Source organism: Capsaspora owczarzaki (assembly GCF_000151315.2).
Source record: "Capsaspora owczarzaki ATCC 30864 unplaced genomic scaffold supercont2.17, whole genome shotgun sequence".
NCBI classification, from domain to species: Eukaryota; class Filasterea; order Ministeriida; family Capsasporidae; genus Capsaspora; species Capsaspora owczarzaki.
This window is the reverse complement of record NW_011887308.1, coordinates 557,067-574,889: the sequence shown is the minus strand read 5'-3', so window position 1 is coordinate 574,889 and position 17,823 is coordinate 557,067. Positions and strand designations below refer to the sequence as shown.

General features: G+C 53.1%; 7 protein-coding genes across 7 annotated transcripts; 4 read left to right on the top strand and 3 right to left on the bottom strand.

Moving 5' to 3' along the window:
• Nucleotides 1-2,118: 2,118 nt before the first annotated feature.
• On the top strand, nucleotides 2,119-2,706 carry CAOG_09166 (hypothetical protein; the record flags this gene model as incomplete). Its single annotated transcript, XM_011272577.1, has 1 exon — nucleotides 2,119-2,706. The coding sequence occupies one exon, from the start codon at nucleotides 2,119-2,121 to the stop codon at nucleotides 2,704-2,706; it is 588 nt and encodes a 195-aa protein (XP_011270879.1).
• A 20-nt stretch (nucleotides 2,707-2,726) lies between these two features.
• Nucleotides 2,727-3,272, top strand: CAOG_09165 (hypothetical protein; the record flags this gene model as incomplete). Its single annotated transcript, XM_011272576.1, has 1 exon — nucleotides 2,727-3,272. One exon carries the CDS (start codon nucleotides 2,727-2,729, stop codon nucleotides 3,270-3,272), a length of 546 nt encoding a protein of 181 aa, XP_011270878.1.
• A 2,693-nt stretch (nucleotides 3,273-5,965) lies between these two features.
• CAOG_08136 (hypothetical protein) lies at nucleotides 5,966-10,264 on the bottom strand. Its single transcript, XM_004342688.2, has 11 exons — nucleotides 10,125-10,264; nucleotides 9,444-9,534; nucleotides 9,098-9,272; nucleotides 8,769-8,948; nucleotides 8,619-8,675; nucleotides 8,439-8,519; nucleotides 8,110-8,317; nucleotides 6,885-8,024; nucleotides 6,640-6,803; nucleotides 6,335-6,445; nucleotides 5,966-6,194 (listed from the first exon to the last, which is right to left on the bottom strand). Exons 1-11 carry the CDS (start codon nucleotides 10,174-10,176, stop codon nucleotides 6,108-6,110), a joined length of 2,346 nt encoding a protein of 781 aa, XP_004342737.1. The 5' UTR covers nucleotides 10,177-10,264; the 3' UTR covers nucleotides 5,966-6,107.
• Nucleotides 10,265-10,585: 321 nt separating this feature from the next.
• On the top strand, nucleotides 10,586-12,075 carry CAOG_08135 (hypothetical protein). The gene is made up of 3 exons (XM_004342687.2): nucleotides 10,586-10,607; nucleotides 11,184-11,344; nucleotides 11,501-12,075. Exons 2-3 carry the CDS (start codon nucleotides 11,186-11,188, stop codon nucleotides 11,927-11,929), a joined length of 588 nt encoding a protein of 195 aa, XP_004342736.1. The 5' UTR covers nucleotides 10,586-10,607; nucleotides 11,184-11,185; the 3' UTR covers nucleotides 11,930-12,075.
• A 30-nt stretch (nucleotides 12,076-12,105) lies between these two features.
• CAOG_08134 (nucleotide-binding protein 1) lies at nucleotides 12,106-13,971 on the top strand. Its single transcript, XM_004342686.2, has 6 exons — nucleotides 12,106-12,206; nucleotides 12,372-12,476; nucleotides 12,655-12,788; nucleotides 12,901-13,093; nucleotides 13,252-13,517; nucleotides 13,606-13,971. Exons 1-6 carry the CDS (start codon nucleotides 12,146-12,148, stop codon nucleotides 13,834-13,836), a joined length of 990 nt encoding a protein of 329 aa, XP_004342735.1. The 5' UTR covers nucleotides 12,106-12,145; the 3' UTR covers nucleotides 13,837-13,971.
• On the bottom strand, nucleotides 13,919-15,097 carry CAOG_08133 (hypothetical protein). Its single transcript, XM_004342685.2, has 3 exons — nucleotides 14,944-15,097; nucleotides 14,552-14,786; nucleotides 13,919-14,386 (listed from the first exon to the last, which is right to left on the bottom strand). Exons 1-3 carry the CDS (start codon nucleotides 15,069-15,071, stop codon nucleotides 14,063-14,065), a joined length of 687 nt encoding a protein of 228 aa, XP_004342734.1. The 5' UTR covers nucleotides 15,072-15,097; the 3' UTR covers nucleotides 13,919-14,062.
• Nucleotides 15,098-15,170: 73 nt separating this feature from the next.
• CAOG_08132 (hypothetical protein) lies at nucleotides 15,171-17,371 on the bottom strand (the record flags this gene model as incomplete). The annotated part of the gene is made up of 4 exons (XM_004342684.1): nucleotides 15,171-16,368; nucleotides 16,525-16,822; nucleotides 16,930-17,099; nucleotides 17,301-17,371. 4 exons carry the CDS (start codon nucleotides 17,369-17,371, stop codon nucleotides 15,258-15,260), a joined length of 1,650 nt encoding a protein of 549 aa, XP_004342733.1. The 3' UTR covers nucleotides 15,171-15,257.
• Nucleotides 17,372-17,823: the final 452 nt, after the last annotated feature.

Genomic DNA, 17,823 nt, shown 5'->3' with positions numbered 1-17,823 from the left:
TGGGGTGGGAACTGTGACTAACTGAAGGTGGCTCTGTTTCTTGATGATAGCATCGGTGGAGGGTCGCGACGCCTTATGAAACATCACCAACATGTGGGGGAAGAAAGTGAGAAAAAAAGTCATTGTTTCGTTCAGCACAGCGTACAGTCTAGGCCAGCAGGGTCGTGTGCGGCGCGGCGCGGCGCGGCGCGGGTGCAGGTCGACTACGGGGCATCATTGCAGTGTGAGTGGGGCGGCTCGTGCAGCGTGCAATCACAGGGCAGGGAACAAGTTGGGGAATGGAAAAAAAAAAAAAAAAAAGACACGATCGCTTGTTTCAAACAGCCGGTTTTACCTTGGTCAAGTTCCTGATGCCAGTGTTCGTGCCAGGTCGTCGCCGCATTGGATTCAGATAGAGTTGACAGATGTACACACGTGGCCAAAGAGGCACGGTCGCATCTGCAAGGACGAGGCGAGTACACGCAAGTGAATGGCCGAAACAAGAAAGCCGTTGAAACACGGTTGAAACACGCGCCACATCGAGCCTCCACGACGCCCTCACGATGCTTCTCACTGTCTGTGTGCGGTTCTACATGTTCCATGCGATAGGTGCAAGAGTTTCCGTCAAATATCCGGGCCGGGAGCGTCAAGGAGGAGGAGGTGGTGGTTGAAGAGTGATGTCCCCAAATTTGGTCGCCATTCATCCCTTCCCTCCCTGGCTTCTGGTCGACTTTTCTCGGATTTTACTTTGTCCATGTGTAGAGTTTACACCCTATTGTGCACTGAATTTGGAAGCGGGGCGATGAGGCGAGGGGAAGAGCCTCAATAGCAACGCACAGGACTGGAAAATTTGAACTTGGTAATTTTTCGCGCCATGTCGCTTTGTCGACTTTTCCCCGCCTGACAAGGTCTGTTTGTACCGGGTTTTCGGTGGTTATTGGTGACGCTAATATATGCCCATTAATTGCCCAAAGGTTGGGCGGAGCCGGAATGAGTGACAGCCTCAAACAGAAGGTCTTGTTCAAATTGGAATCGGCCAGACGACCTTGCTTCGTTGAAGTGTTTTTTCTTGTTTGAGTTGCCTATCCGCCCTGCATTTTGATTCCAAATATCTTCAATGATGTCAAACATTGCAATAATACCTGAAAGGCGGCGATATTGGGTCTAGACATGTCTTGCAGCGGCCATTTCGCCGCTTGTCACTCGTGTCGAGGTGTAGACTGATTCTGCCTTCCTTCACCCCTTGATGTCATTAAAACCAAGCACGAAATTATTTTTCTCGTCCGGAAACAGCTCAATGAAGAGGCACGCGCATCTCAAAGACGCCGCGGGTCGTGCTTGAAGATGGGTGCTCGCAAAATCGACCGGTCGGCTCCAGCCAGGCCGTTTAAGGCGCTTTTACTTCTACTTTCTTCCAGTGGCACATTGCCAGATGATTACTGAACTTCTTTTGCCTTGAAAGGACATGTTGTATGCATCCAAATCCAGGTTGTGCTCACTCTTCTCGTCGACCAATTCGGGCGAGTCTGCTCTGGTCGTTCCGACAATGCCCCGGTGTTCTCCCAGCCAGTCGCATAGCTTAGAGTGTCATATGATCTCTGGGGTGATCGTGGCAGGCACGGAGTCGCGAAAGGATGGAAATCCTCGAAGTGGCTACACCTGCGGCTGCGGCAGCTGCGGACAGGACGTTTTCAATCGTTTTCTCCGGAAAGACCGGGTCGAAGCACATCTAGTGACACGCACTCACATTATATAAACACAGTCCGTATGTTGGGCATGCTGCAGCGCGCCGGCAGCACCAAGAACCGCGCCTCGTGTCAAGATTCGCATCGACACAAGAAGCTATCTTGGCAAGTTTCTGTTTGGGTACCGTCTCACGAATGCTCCTCCGGATGCCTTCACGGACTGGGCGTGCGTCGAGCTGCTGCACCGCGTTGACAGCGTTTCATTGTTTCGTGGGGGGAAGGCCGCGTCCGAGTACGCCTGTCGTGCCAAATTTCTCGTGCCGGCCACGACCCTCGTCGCCCCGCTCAGCACCCGCACGCGTGTTTCCATCACATGTGCAACCTCCCCCAGGACGACAAGAAGCAAATCAAGTTCTCCCTTGTCAAGCACAACCACGATGACCGTGTCGTGCTGATGCCCACTGCACGCAACGTGTTGCGCCCAGAACTGGAGCTTGATGCCAGGCTTGAAGACGACGTGGAGAGCGCTACTTTGGCTTTCCGATGCCTGGGCACCCCAGCGGCAAGAGCGTGTCTGCTGCCGAGCTCTCGTTGCTTTTCTCGCCCCTGGACCCCGTCACACGACGCAATATTGCTGCAACGAAAGTCCGGTGGACAGCACCTGCTCAAGCCCCTGCTGCTGGTGCACCTGCTCAACATAGTCCTGCTGGTGCTCCTGCTCGTGCTTCACATGCATCGGTTTCCCATGCTGCGCATACGGCACATGCTCCAGCTCCGCATGCAGGCAGTCGCATCCACGATTCTGGGTCCGCTGAACCGATGCAGGTCGACCAAGCAGAACGCACGCCTCTCTCTGCTCTTTGTGACCGCCCTTCTTCTTCTGTTTCGCATGCAGGGCACGTGCAACCTCCGCATACAGTCAGGCGTGACTGCGCTACTAGGTCCGCACAACCGCCGCAGACTCCTCCTGGCCGCCCTTCTGCGCAACAAGCAGCCTCCGCAGGCCTCACCGAACTTGTTCAACTACCGAGGCCGACCCTGATGATGCGTCTGTGGGCAAGCATGTGGACAGATCCCGAGGCAATCAAAAAAGAGCTCGCCGTGCACCCCAAGCCTAGAATTCTCGCGTACCGTTGGCTCATGAGAGCCTGCCAGGCCTTGCAGTTCACACCCCTGCGGGTCTCACGCACAATCCCAGCCGCTACTCAACCGCCCGACAACGTGTCCGCAGAGTCGACCCAACCGCCCACCGAACTGTCCGCCGAGCCGATGGCTTTGATCCCCGCCACTGCCCAACCGCCCGCCAACTCGTCTGCAGAGTCGACGGCTTCAATCTCAGCAGCTGCCCAACCGGCCGCCAACCTGTCCCCGAAGGCCTTGCAAACTGTGCAGGAGTTCCTTCAGCTCTATGACGGGAGAATCCCGATCAAGCTCAATTCGCCTGGGATAGATGCGTCCGAGCATCTGCCAGCGAGACAAGTCTTGAAGCCCTTCGACGACAAGGGCTCTGAGTGGATGTCCGCTGAAGCGCTTGACTTTTGCTTCGGGCGCCTGCAACAAGCAAACATTACCTCGCAAAATGGGGTCAAAGTCACCTTTTGGGTATGATGTGTGTGTGTGTGTGTTAAGGTTGGACCGCGGTTGCTTGATTGCGGAGAGCGGTGACTCACAGCATGAGGTAATCGATTGCCTAAGCAGCAGACCTTCGACGCCAACGGGACTGCTGACATGGACAGATCACTGCGAGGCCACTCCAACCGAGAAATCATGTTCTCGGAGTGCAACGATTCATTGTCTGACACAGTCGCTGCATCGGAAGATGGCCTTGTCATCTTTCCAGCGAATCGAGAGCAGCACTGGTTCCTCGTTGTGCTGCATCGGAAAACCTTCACCATCCGCATTTTCGAGGGACTGAAGAAACCGGCGTCGAAATTGTTAAATCGTTCTTGCCGGACTCGACTGAATGGAGCTTTGTTCCCGAGCCGGGTTCTATCTACGGGCACCAAGGGCCTGGCCAGACGGAGGAACCTCCTTGGACTTGTGGTTGGCTCGCCTTGTGGATGGCCGAGAGGATTGCACGGCTCGGCGTGTCAGCAGAAGACTTGCAGGCCTCCACGTCAAACCCGTGGCCGTGGGTCCCTACCGATCCACCTCCGGCCAACGTTGGTCAACCTTCCAGATTTCAAGCCGTACCTCCCTTGTCGCTCCTGATTGCCGAGCATGTGCGGTTCAAGTGGCTCGCTGATGCCGCCCGCTGCTGGACACCGCACGTAACGAAGGCTTGAAGGGTGTTTAGTCCGCTGCTCTTGTGTTTTATTGTTTAATTTATGTATTTAATTTCATCTATTCCATATGGGTACGGTTTTAGACGATTTCGCTGGCGTAGACAGACGGAGTTGGTTCAGCAAAACTAGCTCGCCGAAGGAACATGATTCTAGGGGTACAACATTGGTTTCATGCCTCATACTGGATAGCCACGTAACTAGAATTGATGCTACTATCGGTTACATGTCATAGACCTGGTCTGAAGCACGATCTGTTCGAGGTAGATCAGCTTGAAGAGACAGACTCAAGCGCGAAGAGGAATTCAGCGCAGTCAAGTTTCTGCCACCAGCCAGTGCTATGGACTAGGCCCACTAATCACAGAAAACGATACAATACTGATAAACATGGATGGGGATGGGATCTTGAGGCGTTCATGCACCCCAAAGCCGCGGTCGAGTCACTAAAAGCAAGTCTCATCCCACTACAAGATACGTGAGTACCAATGGCCACTAACGGCTATGATTCAAATGTAAATTATCTGACAACACTTTTAAAACCTCGAAACTTGTTGTATCACGGCAGTGGTGGTCACACGAGGAGCGTCAAGAAGACCATTTGCACGATTCGCTAAGTCGGCTTCTATCAGGTGGAATCGGTCGGAACAAAAGCAAAGCAACTCTAACACTATTGGTAAGTATTATCACGTACCGGTGGCAGCATGGACGGCCGGTAAAACGACCGGACACTCGATCCTTGGTTTTGCGAGTTGGCCGAAACTTTGGCCTCCTCCCTCTCCGCATGATTTAGTACCACATCCGCCCCTCCGCAGATGTGATGTCTAATGCACGTCAGAAGCAAGAAAAAGTTACAATATCAGAGATCGGACGATGCTGGACAAAGATCGAGCACCCGCCAAATGGGTCATTTCCGACCCTTCGTGATCCACCCTCCAGATATCACCGCAATTCCGCATCAATGATTTAGACTCTAGTACTAATTTACTGTTGTCTGGTAAAATATTTCATGGATGCGACTCGGAAATCGCAAGTTAACGCCCGTCGAATGTTTGGTCGGGTGCATCAACTAGACACCAACGATCACTGTCCACGCGCGATATAGAGCGGATACTATAGAGTGTATAGAGTACATTGATATATGGCTGGTCAAGCTCCTAGGTGTCTACATGGCTGGATACGAGCGAGAAGCCAAGTCGGACGCATCGTGCGGCATCTCACTCGCCATAACGGTTTCCAACTCATCAGACATTGAACAAACGGAATATGTATGGATTACACGGGCAGAGCTGGTGAAAGGCATCGATCTCGGGGCTAGCAGGTTTTGGACGAAATTCGAAAGTCCGATTCAGTCCTTCTTCGTGCTATCGAGCGCTACCGCCCGACCGATCCCGGATTCATATACACCATGCCAAGCGCTAACTTTCTATACTAGAGGTGGCGCTAACGGACTGCCCTAGTCGGCGCCCTGAGGGCTCGTGGACGGCTGTCCATATCCAGCAGTCGGACACTGCCCCAGGCCCGCCCGTTCAATGGAGGTACCAGACCCATCTACTAGATTTTTAGAGACCATAATATCGGCGGTGGGTGCGGTCTAGGCCGAGATCGAGCGGTCGGCTTGGCCGCGACGGACCCGAAACCTGGTGCGGCCTCCAGCGCTTCGCTCCTGGCCGTCTCGCACATGATTCTATATCTAAAAAATCGGCTCATTCCAATGGTGTACAGTAGAAGGGGCTGCAGTGCCGTTTTGAGGGACCTCGTCACCAGCTGCGACACACAAAAAGGGGGTATCCGTACACGACGATGCAGGTGTCCCCCGTCCTCGCCCATGCAGCCACGGGGTGCTGCCAGGTCATGTACAAACCTGATGGGGTCAGGGCGGCGGGCGGTGGTGCACAGTGGCCTCAGTGAACTGGGGAAAAATTACCATTGCAAAATGTATACCCGCAAATTTCCTGGTGAGCTCACAAAAGCAAAGCAGCTCGGACCGAGTTTGACACGATTGGATTGGCAGAAGGACTGAACAAACGGTCGACAAATGTTGAAACAAGAAAGACAGGGAGGCGTATGATTCGGGAAACAACCAAAACAAAAACAAACAACAGCACAATTCCTCGTTTTCGTTCAGAGCACACAAACCAAGCAACAGTTCAAGTTTTCAAAGTTAAGGGAATCCAGACGCCTCGCCTTGCTCGCTGATTGGTGCGCCATTCAATGTATAGTTGATGCGGAAGCGGACGCGGACGGGTTGCTGAGTTCAGAAATGCTGTCAAGTGAGCATCACCTCACACAACTGCTGCAACAACGCTTCTTCCTCCAAAAACTACTGCTGCAACAACGCTTCTTCCTCCAAACAGAGCGGGGGGGGGGGAAGGGCAAACTTGGACTTACATCCGAGGAATTTGAGATGAGCACAATTTGGGTCGCCGACGAGGGGCCCTTGAGGACGTTGAAAGCGGGAAGCTCATCGGCCGACGCAGGAAGAAGGCGGGCTTTCATGGTCTGCGCAAAAAAACAAACAAAAAAAAAAAACAAAACAAAAAACAAACAAACAAACAAACAAACAAACAAAAAAAAAAAAAAACAAACAAACAGAAAAACAAAAAAATGACAGTAGAAGGGCAGAATGAGGGGATTTCAAACCAAAACACAACAAGTAAAAACCGAGACAGGCCTCGCCAACACAACAATCTTACCTTGGGCACGGCCACCTGGAAGACAAAGTTGCTCATGGCGGAGGGAAGAGAGTTTGAGTACACGAGCACGACCACGTACACCTTGGGGTGCGGCGTGTTCTTGGCGAAATGGAACATGACACGCAGGCCATTCTTGTCAAAGACGTTCAACGGAGGAGTGTTGCCTGCCAATCCAAGCAGCCCATCAAACATTAGCCCGAAAGATTTTTTTTTTTAAAAAAGCAACACAACCATTGTTCACGTACTTAGCTCCACAGACTCCATGGAGACCTGCATGTCGTCAATGTTGGGAAGGGCGGCGGACACGTTGCTAACGACGGGGGAGGCGGCAACGGGGGAGATTACAGCGACAGGAGCAGCGGTGGTCACAGGTGCATCAAGGCCGAGGAGGGCATCAATGTCCGACATGCCGAGCGAAGTAGATGTCGTTGACACTGGCGCTGCGTGGGAGGAGGGGGACGGCACGAGGGGTGCGCCAAAGGAAGGGGACGAGGTGGCGGCCGCAGCAGGAGCAGCCGAAAGCATGGCGGGAACTGCAGCAGCTGGAGCAGCAGCTGGGGCAGCAGAGTTGGGGATGGTTGCAAAGTCGGCAAACGGATCAAAGAACGACGGAGCGGCCGGTTTCGCTGCAGGAACAGAAGCAGGCGCGGGTGCGGGTGCAGGAGCGGCAGACGCTTCAGCGAACATGGCTGCGTTGATGGCCGAAGGGGGAATGCTGCGACCCCCAGGGGCCGGTGCTGCGAACGCGCCGAAAGGCTGCTGCTGGATATGAGGTTGTTGTGGTTGCGACTGCGGTGGTTGGGGGAAGCCGCCCATGGGTGCTCCAAACTGGTTGATGGCGGGTGGTGCGACACCGAATGCGGGTGCTCCAAATGCAGCTGGAGCGCCGAAGGTGGCTGGAGCGCCGAACGCAGCAGGCGCCCCAAATGCCGAAGGTGCGCCGAACGGATTGGCGGCGGGTGCACCTCCAAACGCGTTAGCGGGGAAACTGGCGGTGCCAGCAAATCCATACGAGGGCGCGACAGGAGTGAACGACAGGCCAGCAAGGGACGAAGCGTCCGTCGGAGCCGCAGGTGCTGCGTTAACGGCTGGCGATGGCATGCCATCGAGTCCAAGCGCCAACAGCTGCTCGTCCAACAGACTGACGTCACTCTTTCGCGGAGCAGGGGCGGCGGTGCTGGCGGCAGAAGCGGAGAAATCAAAGTCGATCAGCGTGTCCGACTGCTTGGCAACTGCGGCACCGGCTGCAGCAACCTGGTCGGCGGTCGAGGGCACGGCCGGCAAATCCTGAGACACCATTTGCACGGGCTGACCAGTCTGGATACGACCATAGTTTTCCAGTGCGCGATTGACCGAGTCGTTGAGCAGCAACACCTCCTCGAGTTCTATTACAGTGGTGATTATTGGGAGAGCAAAGTGTGAGGGTTGGCTTGGTTGCAATGGCATAGTTGCGCCTGACAAGGTACATACCGGGATCCTTGTCCGTGAGCTTGTCGATCAAGCCGACCAAGCGGGGAGAGACTTTGGTGAGCGACGTGTGCAAATCCACAATCACATCGTTCGTGGCAAGCGAGCCGTCCGTGGCGTTCACAATCATTTCGTTGAAGAGATGAATGTTGTTGCGCACAAGCTCGAGGTCGGACTGGAGCTTTCGGTCACGCTGCTCAATCTTGTTGTCCTGTGGCAAAGCGACCCCGACGAGGACACACAAAAAAAAGAAAAAGATGTGGGCATGACTTTTCTATTTTCAAACCAACAGCTCTTCGTTGACCCCCCCCCCACCCCCTGTTTTTGCATACATTGCTGTACATCTCTTTGATGAGAATGTTGGCGCGCTGGATGTCTCGCTTGTCCTTGCTCTTGAGCAGTTTATCCAGATGCTGAAAAAAAAAATACAATGAACAAGAAGAGTTTGAGTCAAGCTTGATCAGCGAGTCAAACGTAATCAACGAATGTTCCTGGACATTTGGGGCATTTACCTCTTTTACTTGGCGGTTGTCCATAGCCTTGATCATGCTGCGGTCCTTTTCAAGGAACTGACAATGTCGCATTCGAGACGGCAGGTGTGAGCGGGGTTTGCACTTGTCTGACAAAGCCAGCTTCTACAACAATGCAGAGACAATTCTTACATCCGAGTCGGGCCGCATGACGGGGGCACCTTCGTTCGGCGCAAGAGGGAACTCAAAGCCTTGGCTCTTCAGCATTTGATACGCCTCCATGAGTTTGGGATGGTGGGGCAGCGTCAGAGCCCACTCTTGCAGATGCTGCAGAATGCGCTTTCGCACAGGCTCTGGGGTGTTTGGGGCATACTACAAGAGATCACACACGTCAAGATTGGCTCAAAACGAAGCGCTGTGGCTGAAAAGCCATCTTGTGCTGGCGGTTACATCACCCCTTCTCTTGCCCCCCCCCCTGCCCCAACTCCCAAATCCTGCACGAAATTTGTTGGGTCTCTTACCTTCTTGGAGACGAGCTTGACGAGCTCGTTCAGGAACTTGAATTTGCCCACAACATCCTGGAACGGCATGCCGCCATTCTTGAGCGCCGCATCAAGCACGGTCAATGCATACCCAGCCATCTTGGCGTTGGGCAGGCGAATGTATTCGACGATGAGGTTTGCAGCGACAACGGGTCTACCGAGCAAAATGAGTGAGTGAGTGAGTGAATGAGCGAGGAAATTGAAGTTGCGCACAAAGTGGCTGAGCCGTGCCATCTACAGCATCACAACACCACGACACCTATCATTGCCCGCTTCCCCCACCCCCTTTCCACCTTCCAAACAAAAATCTTCACGAGGAACTCACCCTGTCGGGAGCTGCGCGCGCTTGATCGTGTCGATAATGTCAGTGATTGCGCCCCAATCCTCCTGCTCGTTCTTGTAGTCGCACGTCTTGGCTGCGCACGCACAAACACAAACAAACACGAAAAACGTCAGAATGAAATCACAAGCTCGCAAGTTGTCTTTGGTGACAGGCAGAGTGAGTGAATGGCTGCGAGAGTGAAGCAGTAGAGAAAGCTGAAGGGAGGACAAAAACGGGCCAAAAGCACCTGACTGAGGGGGGACGCAATCAGCCATGAACGCAGCGCACTCGCACGGCTGCATCCAAACACACACACAAGCACACAAGCACACGAAATAGATGGAGAGACAAGGATGACTGCCAAAGCCGCGCTGAATGGAGGGCGGAAGACGACGATGCAGCACGAAAGGGAAAAAACAAAAAAAAAAAAACAAAAAAAAAAACACTCGTTTCGCCTTGCTGGCAGTTCGAAAGTGACGTTGTGTGTGTGTGTGAGGGATGTCCGATTCGGGGGAAAACACCCACTCGCGATAGTACTGCTTCATCACAACGATGACAGGTCGGACGGATGGTGGTGGATTCAAAGGGACAATCGAGGTCTGTTCGGTTTTGTGCTCGTTCCAACTTGTTGCTCACACACTCGCTCTCGAACGTCACTCTCGCTCTCCGTTTCGCGGCACTTACCAAGCAGGACGCGCATGTTGGCCTCCACCGTGCCAGGATCCAGTTCAGACATGTGGCTGGCGCTACTCGTGCTTCCTCAAAATTCAAAAAAACCAAACAAGCGAGCCAAACTGAGGGACTGAGCTGTTGTTCGGTTCCGTTCATGAATTCATTGATTCATTTTGTGACCGTTCCTTGTTTGGGTGCTTGCGACTGTCTCGAGCAACTGTCTGTCTCATCTTCAATGCAGGATGACGTCGTTAACCCAGTTTTGTCTACATTGAGAGTGTGTGTGTCTGGTTGCTTTTTGGTGGTCGCGCGTTTGTTTGTTTGCGACTGTCTCGCGCGGTCAACCGTCTCGAGCAACTTGCCCTTCAACGTGGATTCCGTCGTTCAAAGAAAGCAAAGCCGCTCGATTTTTCAACAAACTGTGATTCGCGTTGCGTGTATTTTTGTTGGTTGGATTTTGTGTTTGAAACCAGTTTTTGTTTTGATTATCTATCGGTTGGCTTTTTTTTTTTTTTTTTTTTTGTTTGTTTTTGAATGTTTGAAAAACGCAATGCAAAACGCATTGTCAGCCACAACACGCACAACTTTCCGTGCAGGTTCCAATTCATACGAAGGGAGGGGGGAGTTGTGTGTGTGTGTGTGTGTGTGACTTGACTTTGACGGAGCGTGGCTGGCTGAAGGGGGGTTGGGGCAGAGCAGCAGCAGCGAACGCAGGCATTTGGCAGAGGGACGATCTCTCCATCATCACGTCCAGCTCAACCCTCCTCGCTTCCTCTTCCTGCACCACGCCTGCTTGGAACAAAAAGTCCCCTCCCGATTGACCGAGTCTGCGAGGACGGGCGGACGAGGCGGCGGGCGTGGTGGTGCTCTCTTCTTTCTTTTATTTTTATTTTTGTTTTTTTTTTTTTTGGTTTTTCTTGTTGTTTTTTTTTTGGCGGGAAAACTTTCCGTATGCGCAAATGTTCCGCCAAGCCTCAAACAAATCCGCTACTGACTCCCTCACTAAATGTTATCTCGACTCAATCAACTGATCACATTTTCTTTGTATTTTTTTTTGTTTGTTTGTTTCAGAAATGCCCCACGTCTATATTACTTGGCTCAACAAGGCTGTGCGTACGGAAGCCGTCAAGCGCAAGGTTGCTGCTGCCGTTTCGGCTGCCATGGGATCCGTCACCGCCGCTGACGTCGACCCCACCAAAGTCAGCGTCAAGTTCCAGTGGAAGGACGAGGATGTAAGTGGACTGTGTATTTTCACGGGGTCGCTGGACGCACTGGAACACTTTGTTTTTTTCGTTTTGTGTATGTTTTTTTTTTTTTTTTTTTTTTTTTTTTTTTTTTTTTTGGTTTTGGGACTCACAAGCAAATCATCTCGTTGTTGCATGCTGCAGCAACACGTCGACGGCTATGGCTATCGCTACGACGACTACACGCCCCGGTCTGGCGCCGTGAGCAAGGTCGCCAAGGTGGCCGCTGCTGCCAAGAAGGCTGCGCCCGCCAAGACCGCCGCTGTCCAGAAGGTGGAACTTGATTCCATTTCTGCCAGGAAGGCCAAGGGGGCCCTTGCTGCGAGCAGAGCCGCTGCTGACAAACAAGCGCCGACCCGCAAGGAAGTAAGAGCTTCGGATGCTAAGGCTGCCAAGAAGGCCCCCGCTCCGGGCAAAAAGCCTGTTGCCACGCTCAAGAAGGCGGCTGCAAAGCCCAAGAAGGCGGCTGCCAAGACTGAGCAAGCTGCAAAGCCCAAGAAGGTGGCTGCCAAGACCAAGACCGCGCAAGCTGCAAAGCCCAAGAAGGCGGCTACCAAGACCAAGAAGAATTAAAACGAGGCTTTTTTCTTTTTGTCTATTGAAGCCCACAATTTCTCTTGAAGGGTGTTGTGTGTCGGCTTTGCTGGTCGTGTGCTGAGCTTTCAATGCACCTCTTGTTCCACCAGTTTCATCGACCATAATACAAATGTAACCGTCCCCTTTGCAAAGTTCGTGTCACTCTTCAAAATCCAAAAAGAACAGACACAAAAGCCTTGTCCTTGACAAATCATGTCAACGCAAGTGGATGTTCAGAATCGCAGCGCCGACGTGCCCGAAGACGCACCAGAGCGTAAGAAGAGAGGGAGAGAGAGAGAGAGAGAGGAAGAGAGAGAGAGAGGAAGAGAGAGAGAGAGAGAGAGAGAGAGAGAGACGGACCTTCGCTGCGCAGTACATGTGCTTGCACTGGCACCCATTGTCACTCAACCCTGTGCCCCCTCCTCCCCTCCCGTTGCAGATTGCCCTGGCACGGATAGCAATGCAGCGGGCAAGTCGGCCGCGTGTGCGGGCTGCCCAAACCAGACCATCTGCGCGTCGTCCCGCCCAGCCGGCCCCGACCCAGGTACGCCTCTCCCCCCCCTCTCCCTGCTTCCAACACTTTGCGTGCATTCCACCATCACCATGGCAGAGCGCTCGTTGCAGCGGGCTGCTGGTGATCTCGTCTCATGCTGCTGCTGCTGCTGCTGCTGCTGACCGAACTACAAACAAATCTCCGTTTTGGCCGCTTTGGTTGGTCGCAGACGTCGAGCAAGTCCGTCAGCGGATGAGCACGATCAAACACAAGATCCTCGTCCTGTCTGGCAAGGGCGGCGTTGGCAAGAGCACGGTCACTGCGCAGTTGGCCTTTGGACTTGCTCGAAATGAGGCAACCCAGGTACCAACGACTCTGCTCGTTCTGTGTTGGTCAATCCACGGGGTCCATGGCATCAAACTCACTCGCTTGTTACTTGCTTATCACTTTGCTTCAATTCGTCTGTTCGTCCTAGGTCGGCGTGCTCGATATCGACATTTGCGGCCCTTCCATTCCCAAAGTGATGGGTCTCGAAGGAGAGCAGGTGCACCAGAGCGCCAGTGGTTGGTCGCCCGTGTTTGTTGCTGACAATCTCGGTGTCATGTCGGCCTCCTTCTTGTTGCCCAACCCCGACGAGGCCATTATTTGGCGCGGACCCAAGAAGAACAGTACGTTTTTTTTTTTTTTTTTTGTTTTTTTTTTTTTTTTTTTTTTTTTTTTTTTTTGGTGTTTTTTTTTGGGGGCGGGGGCCCGACTTCTCGTTTTGTTGTTTTGAGCAGCGCTCTTGTCTTTTTGGTACTCACTCCATTGTCGAATCGATGCACAGCACTGATCAAGCAATTCCTCAAAGACGTGGACTGGGGCGAGCTCGATTACTTGGTTGTTGACACACCGCCAGGCACGTCGGACGAGCACTTGTCCATTTCTCAGTACTTGGCCACGACGCATGTGGACGGTGTTGTGATTGTCACTACTCCTCAAGAAGTCGCTCTCAGCGATGTGCGAAAGGAAATCAACTTTTGCCGCAAGGTCAAACTGCCCGTCATTGGTGTCATTGAAAACATGAGTGGGTTTGTCTGCCCGAGCTGCAAGGTATGTCGTTTGAGCAACACTTGCGTTGCATTCAGCGGACGTTTCAGCTTTGGGTGATTGACCTTTTCGATTGCTCCAACGGTTCCAGAACGAATCTCAAATCTTCCCTCCCACGACTGGCGGCGCCGCCAAAATGGCAGCAGACATGGCTGTGCCATTCTTGGGACGCATTCCACTAGATCCTAGGATAGGACGCGCTTGCGATGAGGGCAAGAGCTATCTGGACGAAATTGCCGACTCACCTGCCGTTGTGGCCTACAACAGCATCATTGGCCAAATCAAGGCTCACTGCGAGGCTCATCCTGCCGGTGCACACTAATGCTCTCGCGTCCTGCTCCTTTTTTTTTTGCCATGATAACCATTTTCGTTTCCAGCATAACGTTGGAAGTGTGTGTGTTTGTGTTTTGTTTGTTTTTGATTTCGTTTCGCCGCATTGGAAAACAATATTAAGCAATTCTTATTGCATCACTGGCACGCAGCCTATCACACACACACACACACACACACACACACAAAACACGAAACAAAAACTATATCGAGCTCGCTCAAACTCCAGACGGTTGCCGTGTTTGGTTGTTGTTGCTACTGCTGGAGGTGGCCATCGAGATGAGCGTCTTTGCAGCGGAAGTCACCATGCTGGGTGTTACAAAGCTGCCTGCAAGGTTGGCGAGCTTTTGCTTTGCATTCTTGTCGCACTTTGTGTAGCCAATAACGTTGGCGAGATTCAGGGCCAAGCCAACAAAAGCGACGAGAAGCCACTGGAACTTGAGGGCCAGGTTGAGGATTGAGAATAACAGCCACACAGCCGTGTAGAGATACAGCGTGATCCAGAAGAGCCTTGATTCGTTGGCGTCGATGCCGGACGTGTCCTACACCAAGAAGAAGCCATCAAAGTGGTTACAGGTTGAGATTCGACCGATTAGCGGATGCACGGACAAAAATGTTCCACCCCACCCCCCTCCTCCATCGTCCAAAACCAAAATTTCCACACAGCACAGATCGTGCCAAATTGTGCACAACATGCTGAACGTTACCTTGCGCGACTCGAAGCGCCACATTGTCTGGCCGTCGGGTTTGACTTCGTTCCACCAGCGCAGGCCAACGAGGATGCGTCCGCTGACGTTCTTGACCGTCCAGAAGTCCAACGAGAGCAGCATGACAATCACAATAAAGTTGGTCACAAAGTTGTCCGAGAAGAAGCCGCAGAGCAAGTACGCGAGCACGGCGCCCGTGCGGAAGAGCAGGTGGAAGGCGACGGCCACTGGATGTCTACCCAAAGGCCCCAAAACCCCCGCCACCCCAAAAGTCAACAAACGAGAGGCACGTAACATAAGTGAATCGAAACCAGAGCCCGACGGCTGAGGGTTGCAAGAGAAGAGCGCTTTGCCACGTCTCACACTGAACATCCACCCTCAATCTCGCTTACAGATATGCGTTAGTGTTAGTGGTGCTGCTGGATGGCGCTGCGGTGCTCTTGCTGCTTGCAGACGCATTGCCGCCGCTACCCGAGCCGACGGGCCCGTCGAAGAGTTGCGCGGGGTCGGCCGAACTCATTTCTCAGAAACCCCCAGAAATAAAATCAAAGTAAAGGACTGAACAGCTAAATCTAGGTGATGAACTGTGGATCACAACAAACACGGACGTCATGAACAATCAAGTAGAGACAATCTGTATTGATTGGAAAAAACAACAACAACAACAACTACAACAACAACCGCAGCTGATTGCTCGCTTCTTTGTTTAAGGGAGGGCAAGAGCAGCGGCCTTCAGGCGGGTGTAGTTGGGGGTGCCGAGGCCCGACAGGGGATCAAAGCCGGTGGTGGCGTGGAAGCCGTAGAGACCGCTGGCCTTGTTGTAGCCAATCTTGATGTCGTTGAAGGCCTGGGCGTTCTGGTAGAGGAAGTAGGCGGGGAAGCCGAGGGGGCTCTTGCCAGCAGCAAGACGGGCGTCGTTGACGAGCGAGAAGATGCCAGCAAAGGTCGGGGCGGCGGCACTGGTGCCAGAGACCGAGGAGGCGAAGCCACCCTCGTAAATTTGGAAGTTCAGGCCGAAGGCCGAGACGTCGGGGAAGGCACGGCCCATGGCGTCGTACTGGCCAGACGGGGGAAGCTCGACACCAGAGTTGAGGTAGGCCTGGACGGCGGCAATCTGCCAGGGAGCCTGGGAGGCGTTGACGTAGTTGCTGAGGGCGAAACCGCCACCAGACCAGTTGGTGGTCTGGGTCTCGGTGTCGTCGTCGTTGTACTCGGTGGCGCCGACCGAGATGACAGAGGCCATGCACGCGGGGTAGCCGGGGTGGAACTTGAGGTAGGTGGCGCCACGCGAGTAGACACCAGAGTCGCCAGAGGCGAAAATGATTGTGTGGCCGAGAATGGCAGCCTTCTGGAACTCGACATCAAGACGGTTGACGTCAGCCACGGTTTGTGAGGCAATGTTCTCGCCATACGAGACAGACCAGACGAGCGCAGAGTTGGCGTTGGCCTCGACGTCGGTAATCCAGCCAATCAGGTTGAAGTCTTCGCCAGCAGCGAGGTACACATCGGTGGGGATGCCCTGGCCGGAAGCGATAATGTACTGGACATCAAGGTTGGCCTCAATGTGGGCAACGTCAGTGTTGGGGCCGGTGATGTTGCGGACGGTCTGGCTGGGCAGGCTGAAGGCAGAGAGGAACTTGGCGAGATCGCTCGACGAGAAGGACTGGCCCTGGAATTCGGCAACAGCCTGGGAGGCGTTCGTGCGGCCCGAGAAGACGTCAGTGACAGAGTACATCTTCTTGATGACCTGGGGAGTGACGGAGCCGGTGGCGCCGAGCTTGTTAGCACCCTTATTTTCGTTGCTCTTGAGGATGGGGCTAGGGAAGAAAAAGAGAAAGAAACAAAGAAAAAGGAAGACCAAAAAAAAAAACAAAAAAAAAAAAAAAAAACAAAGGAGGCGTAATGAGTTGAGCAAACCTGAAAAGGTTGGTTGGCAGTCAACCAAAGGGCAGAGGCAGCATTGGTGGGCTTACAAATGGGTGAAGCCGTGAACGAGGTTGATGTACTTGGCAACAACCGAGGGAACGACGGCGTGGGTGGCCGAGCGGACAATCGAAACCTCGGGGTTGGAGGCCGACTGGTACTGGAAGAGCTCGACGTTGAAGAGCTGCTCGATCTGGGCGGGGGTGAGGCGGACGCGGATAAAGTCGTTCGAGTGGGTGAACTCGATGCCGACAACGTTGTTGGCCGAGAGCCAAGCAACGACCGACTCGATGGTCTCAGCAGACGGGGCGACGAGTTGACGGAGCTCCTCGCGGGTCAGGAACTTGCCTACAAGCAGGTATCAAGCGGATGATGACGATGATGATAATGATGATGGTCAAAGTGAGGTCAAAGTGACAACTTTTTGTGATTTCAATTCGCTCAGCCACACGTACCAAAGTCAGCGTTCTGGGGGTTGGAGACAGAGTGGAACTTGGCGTTGACAATGTCAACGTTGCTTTGCTGCAGGCCGAGGTGGACGAGCATGCGCTGGTCCTTGAGCACAGGGTGGACGGATGCGCGGATGGCCGAGGCGAGTTGCCAGTCGGCGGGGATGTCTGCGATGCTACACACACACACACACATTGCATTGACAAATTGGAATAAGCAAGCGAGAATACCATGTCAGTGCGGAGTCATCCTCGGCATTGTGTGTGTGTGTCATTGATTCATCGCCAGCGAATGGCATTCGAGCATGATGGTGATTGAATTAAATGAATTACTATTATTATTATTATTACTATTATTTTTATTTTTATGGCGTCACTTCACAGTGCCATCAGTGCTGCTTTCAACGACCATCCTCTGCTCTGTGATGGAGATGGGTTGGAGTCGCATGACTTTGTCATTCACATTCGCATCAGCATGCACACACCAACCCCGGTGAGTATGGCGCCAGTGGACAAAAACAAAAAGCGTGAACGGAGCATTTTTTTTTTGACAAAAGTCACCGTTTGGCTCCGATTCTCCGACTTTCGTTCCAACCAGTGTGATGATGACTTCATTGCCAGTGAGGTGAGGTGCGGTGAGGAGAAGTCGAGGAAACGCGCGTGACTCTTGCGATAAGAGAAGAGGATCGACATCAGAACCAAAAGTAGAAAAAACGGAAAAAAGAACCAAGCCACAGTGACTGACCGGAGACGCGTGATGCATCACAAGGTCAGTGCGATAGCATTGAGAATCAGTCACTGCGTGCGTGCACCTTCGCGAGGCAAGCACGACACTCAAAGTGAAAGGAGAGTGAGTGACAGCGAGAGCGAGCGAGAGAGAGAGAGAGAGAGAGAGAGAGA

Coding starts and splice junctions, on each gene's coding strand:
- CAOG_08136 (XM_004342688.2), bottom strand. CDS start 10,176: ATGTCTGAACTGGATCCTGGCACGGTGGAGGCCAACATGCGCGTCCTG. Junction 9,273..9,443: donor CGCGCGCAGCTCCCGACAGG/GTGAGTTCCTCG, acceptor TTTGCTCGGTAG/ACCCGTTGTCGCTGCAAACC. Junction 6,804..6,884: donor CATGGAGTCTGTGGAGCTAA/GTACGTGAACAA, acceptor TTGGATTGGCAG/GCAACACTCCTCCGTTGAAC.
- CAOG_08135 (XM_004342687.2), top strand. CDS start 11,186: ATGCCCCACGTCTATATTACTTGGCTCAACAAGGCTGTGCGTACGGAA. Junction 11,345..11,500: donor TCCAGTGGAAGGACGAGGAT/GTAAGTGGACTG, acceptor TGCATGCTGCAG/CAACACGTCGACGGCTATGG.
- CAOG_08134 (XM_004342686.2), top strand. CDS start 12,146: ATGTCAACGCAAGTGGATGTTCAGAATCGCAGCGCCGACGTGCCCGAA. Junction 13,094..13,251: donor GCGCGGACCCAAGAAGAACA/GTACGTTTTTTT, acceptor ATCGATGCACAG/CACTGATCAAGCAATTCCTC. Junction 13,518..13,605: donor TTGTCTGCCCGAGCTGCAAG/GTATGTCGTTTG, acceptor CAACGGTTCCAG/AACGAATCTCAAATCTTCCC.
- CAOG_08133 (XM_004342685.2), bottom strand. CDS start 15,071: ATGAGTTCGGCCGACCCCGCGCAACTCTTCGACGGGCCCGTCGGCTCG. Junction 14,787..14,943: donor ACTAACACTAACGCATATCT/GTAAGCGAGATT, acceptor GCCTTTGGGTAG/ACATCCAGTGGCCGTCGCCT. Junction 14,387..14,551: donor GGCGCTTCGAGTCGCGCAAG/GTAACGTTCAGC, acceptor TTCTTGGTGTAG/GACACGTCCGGCATCGACGC.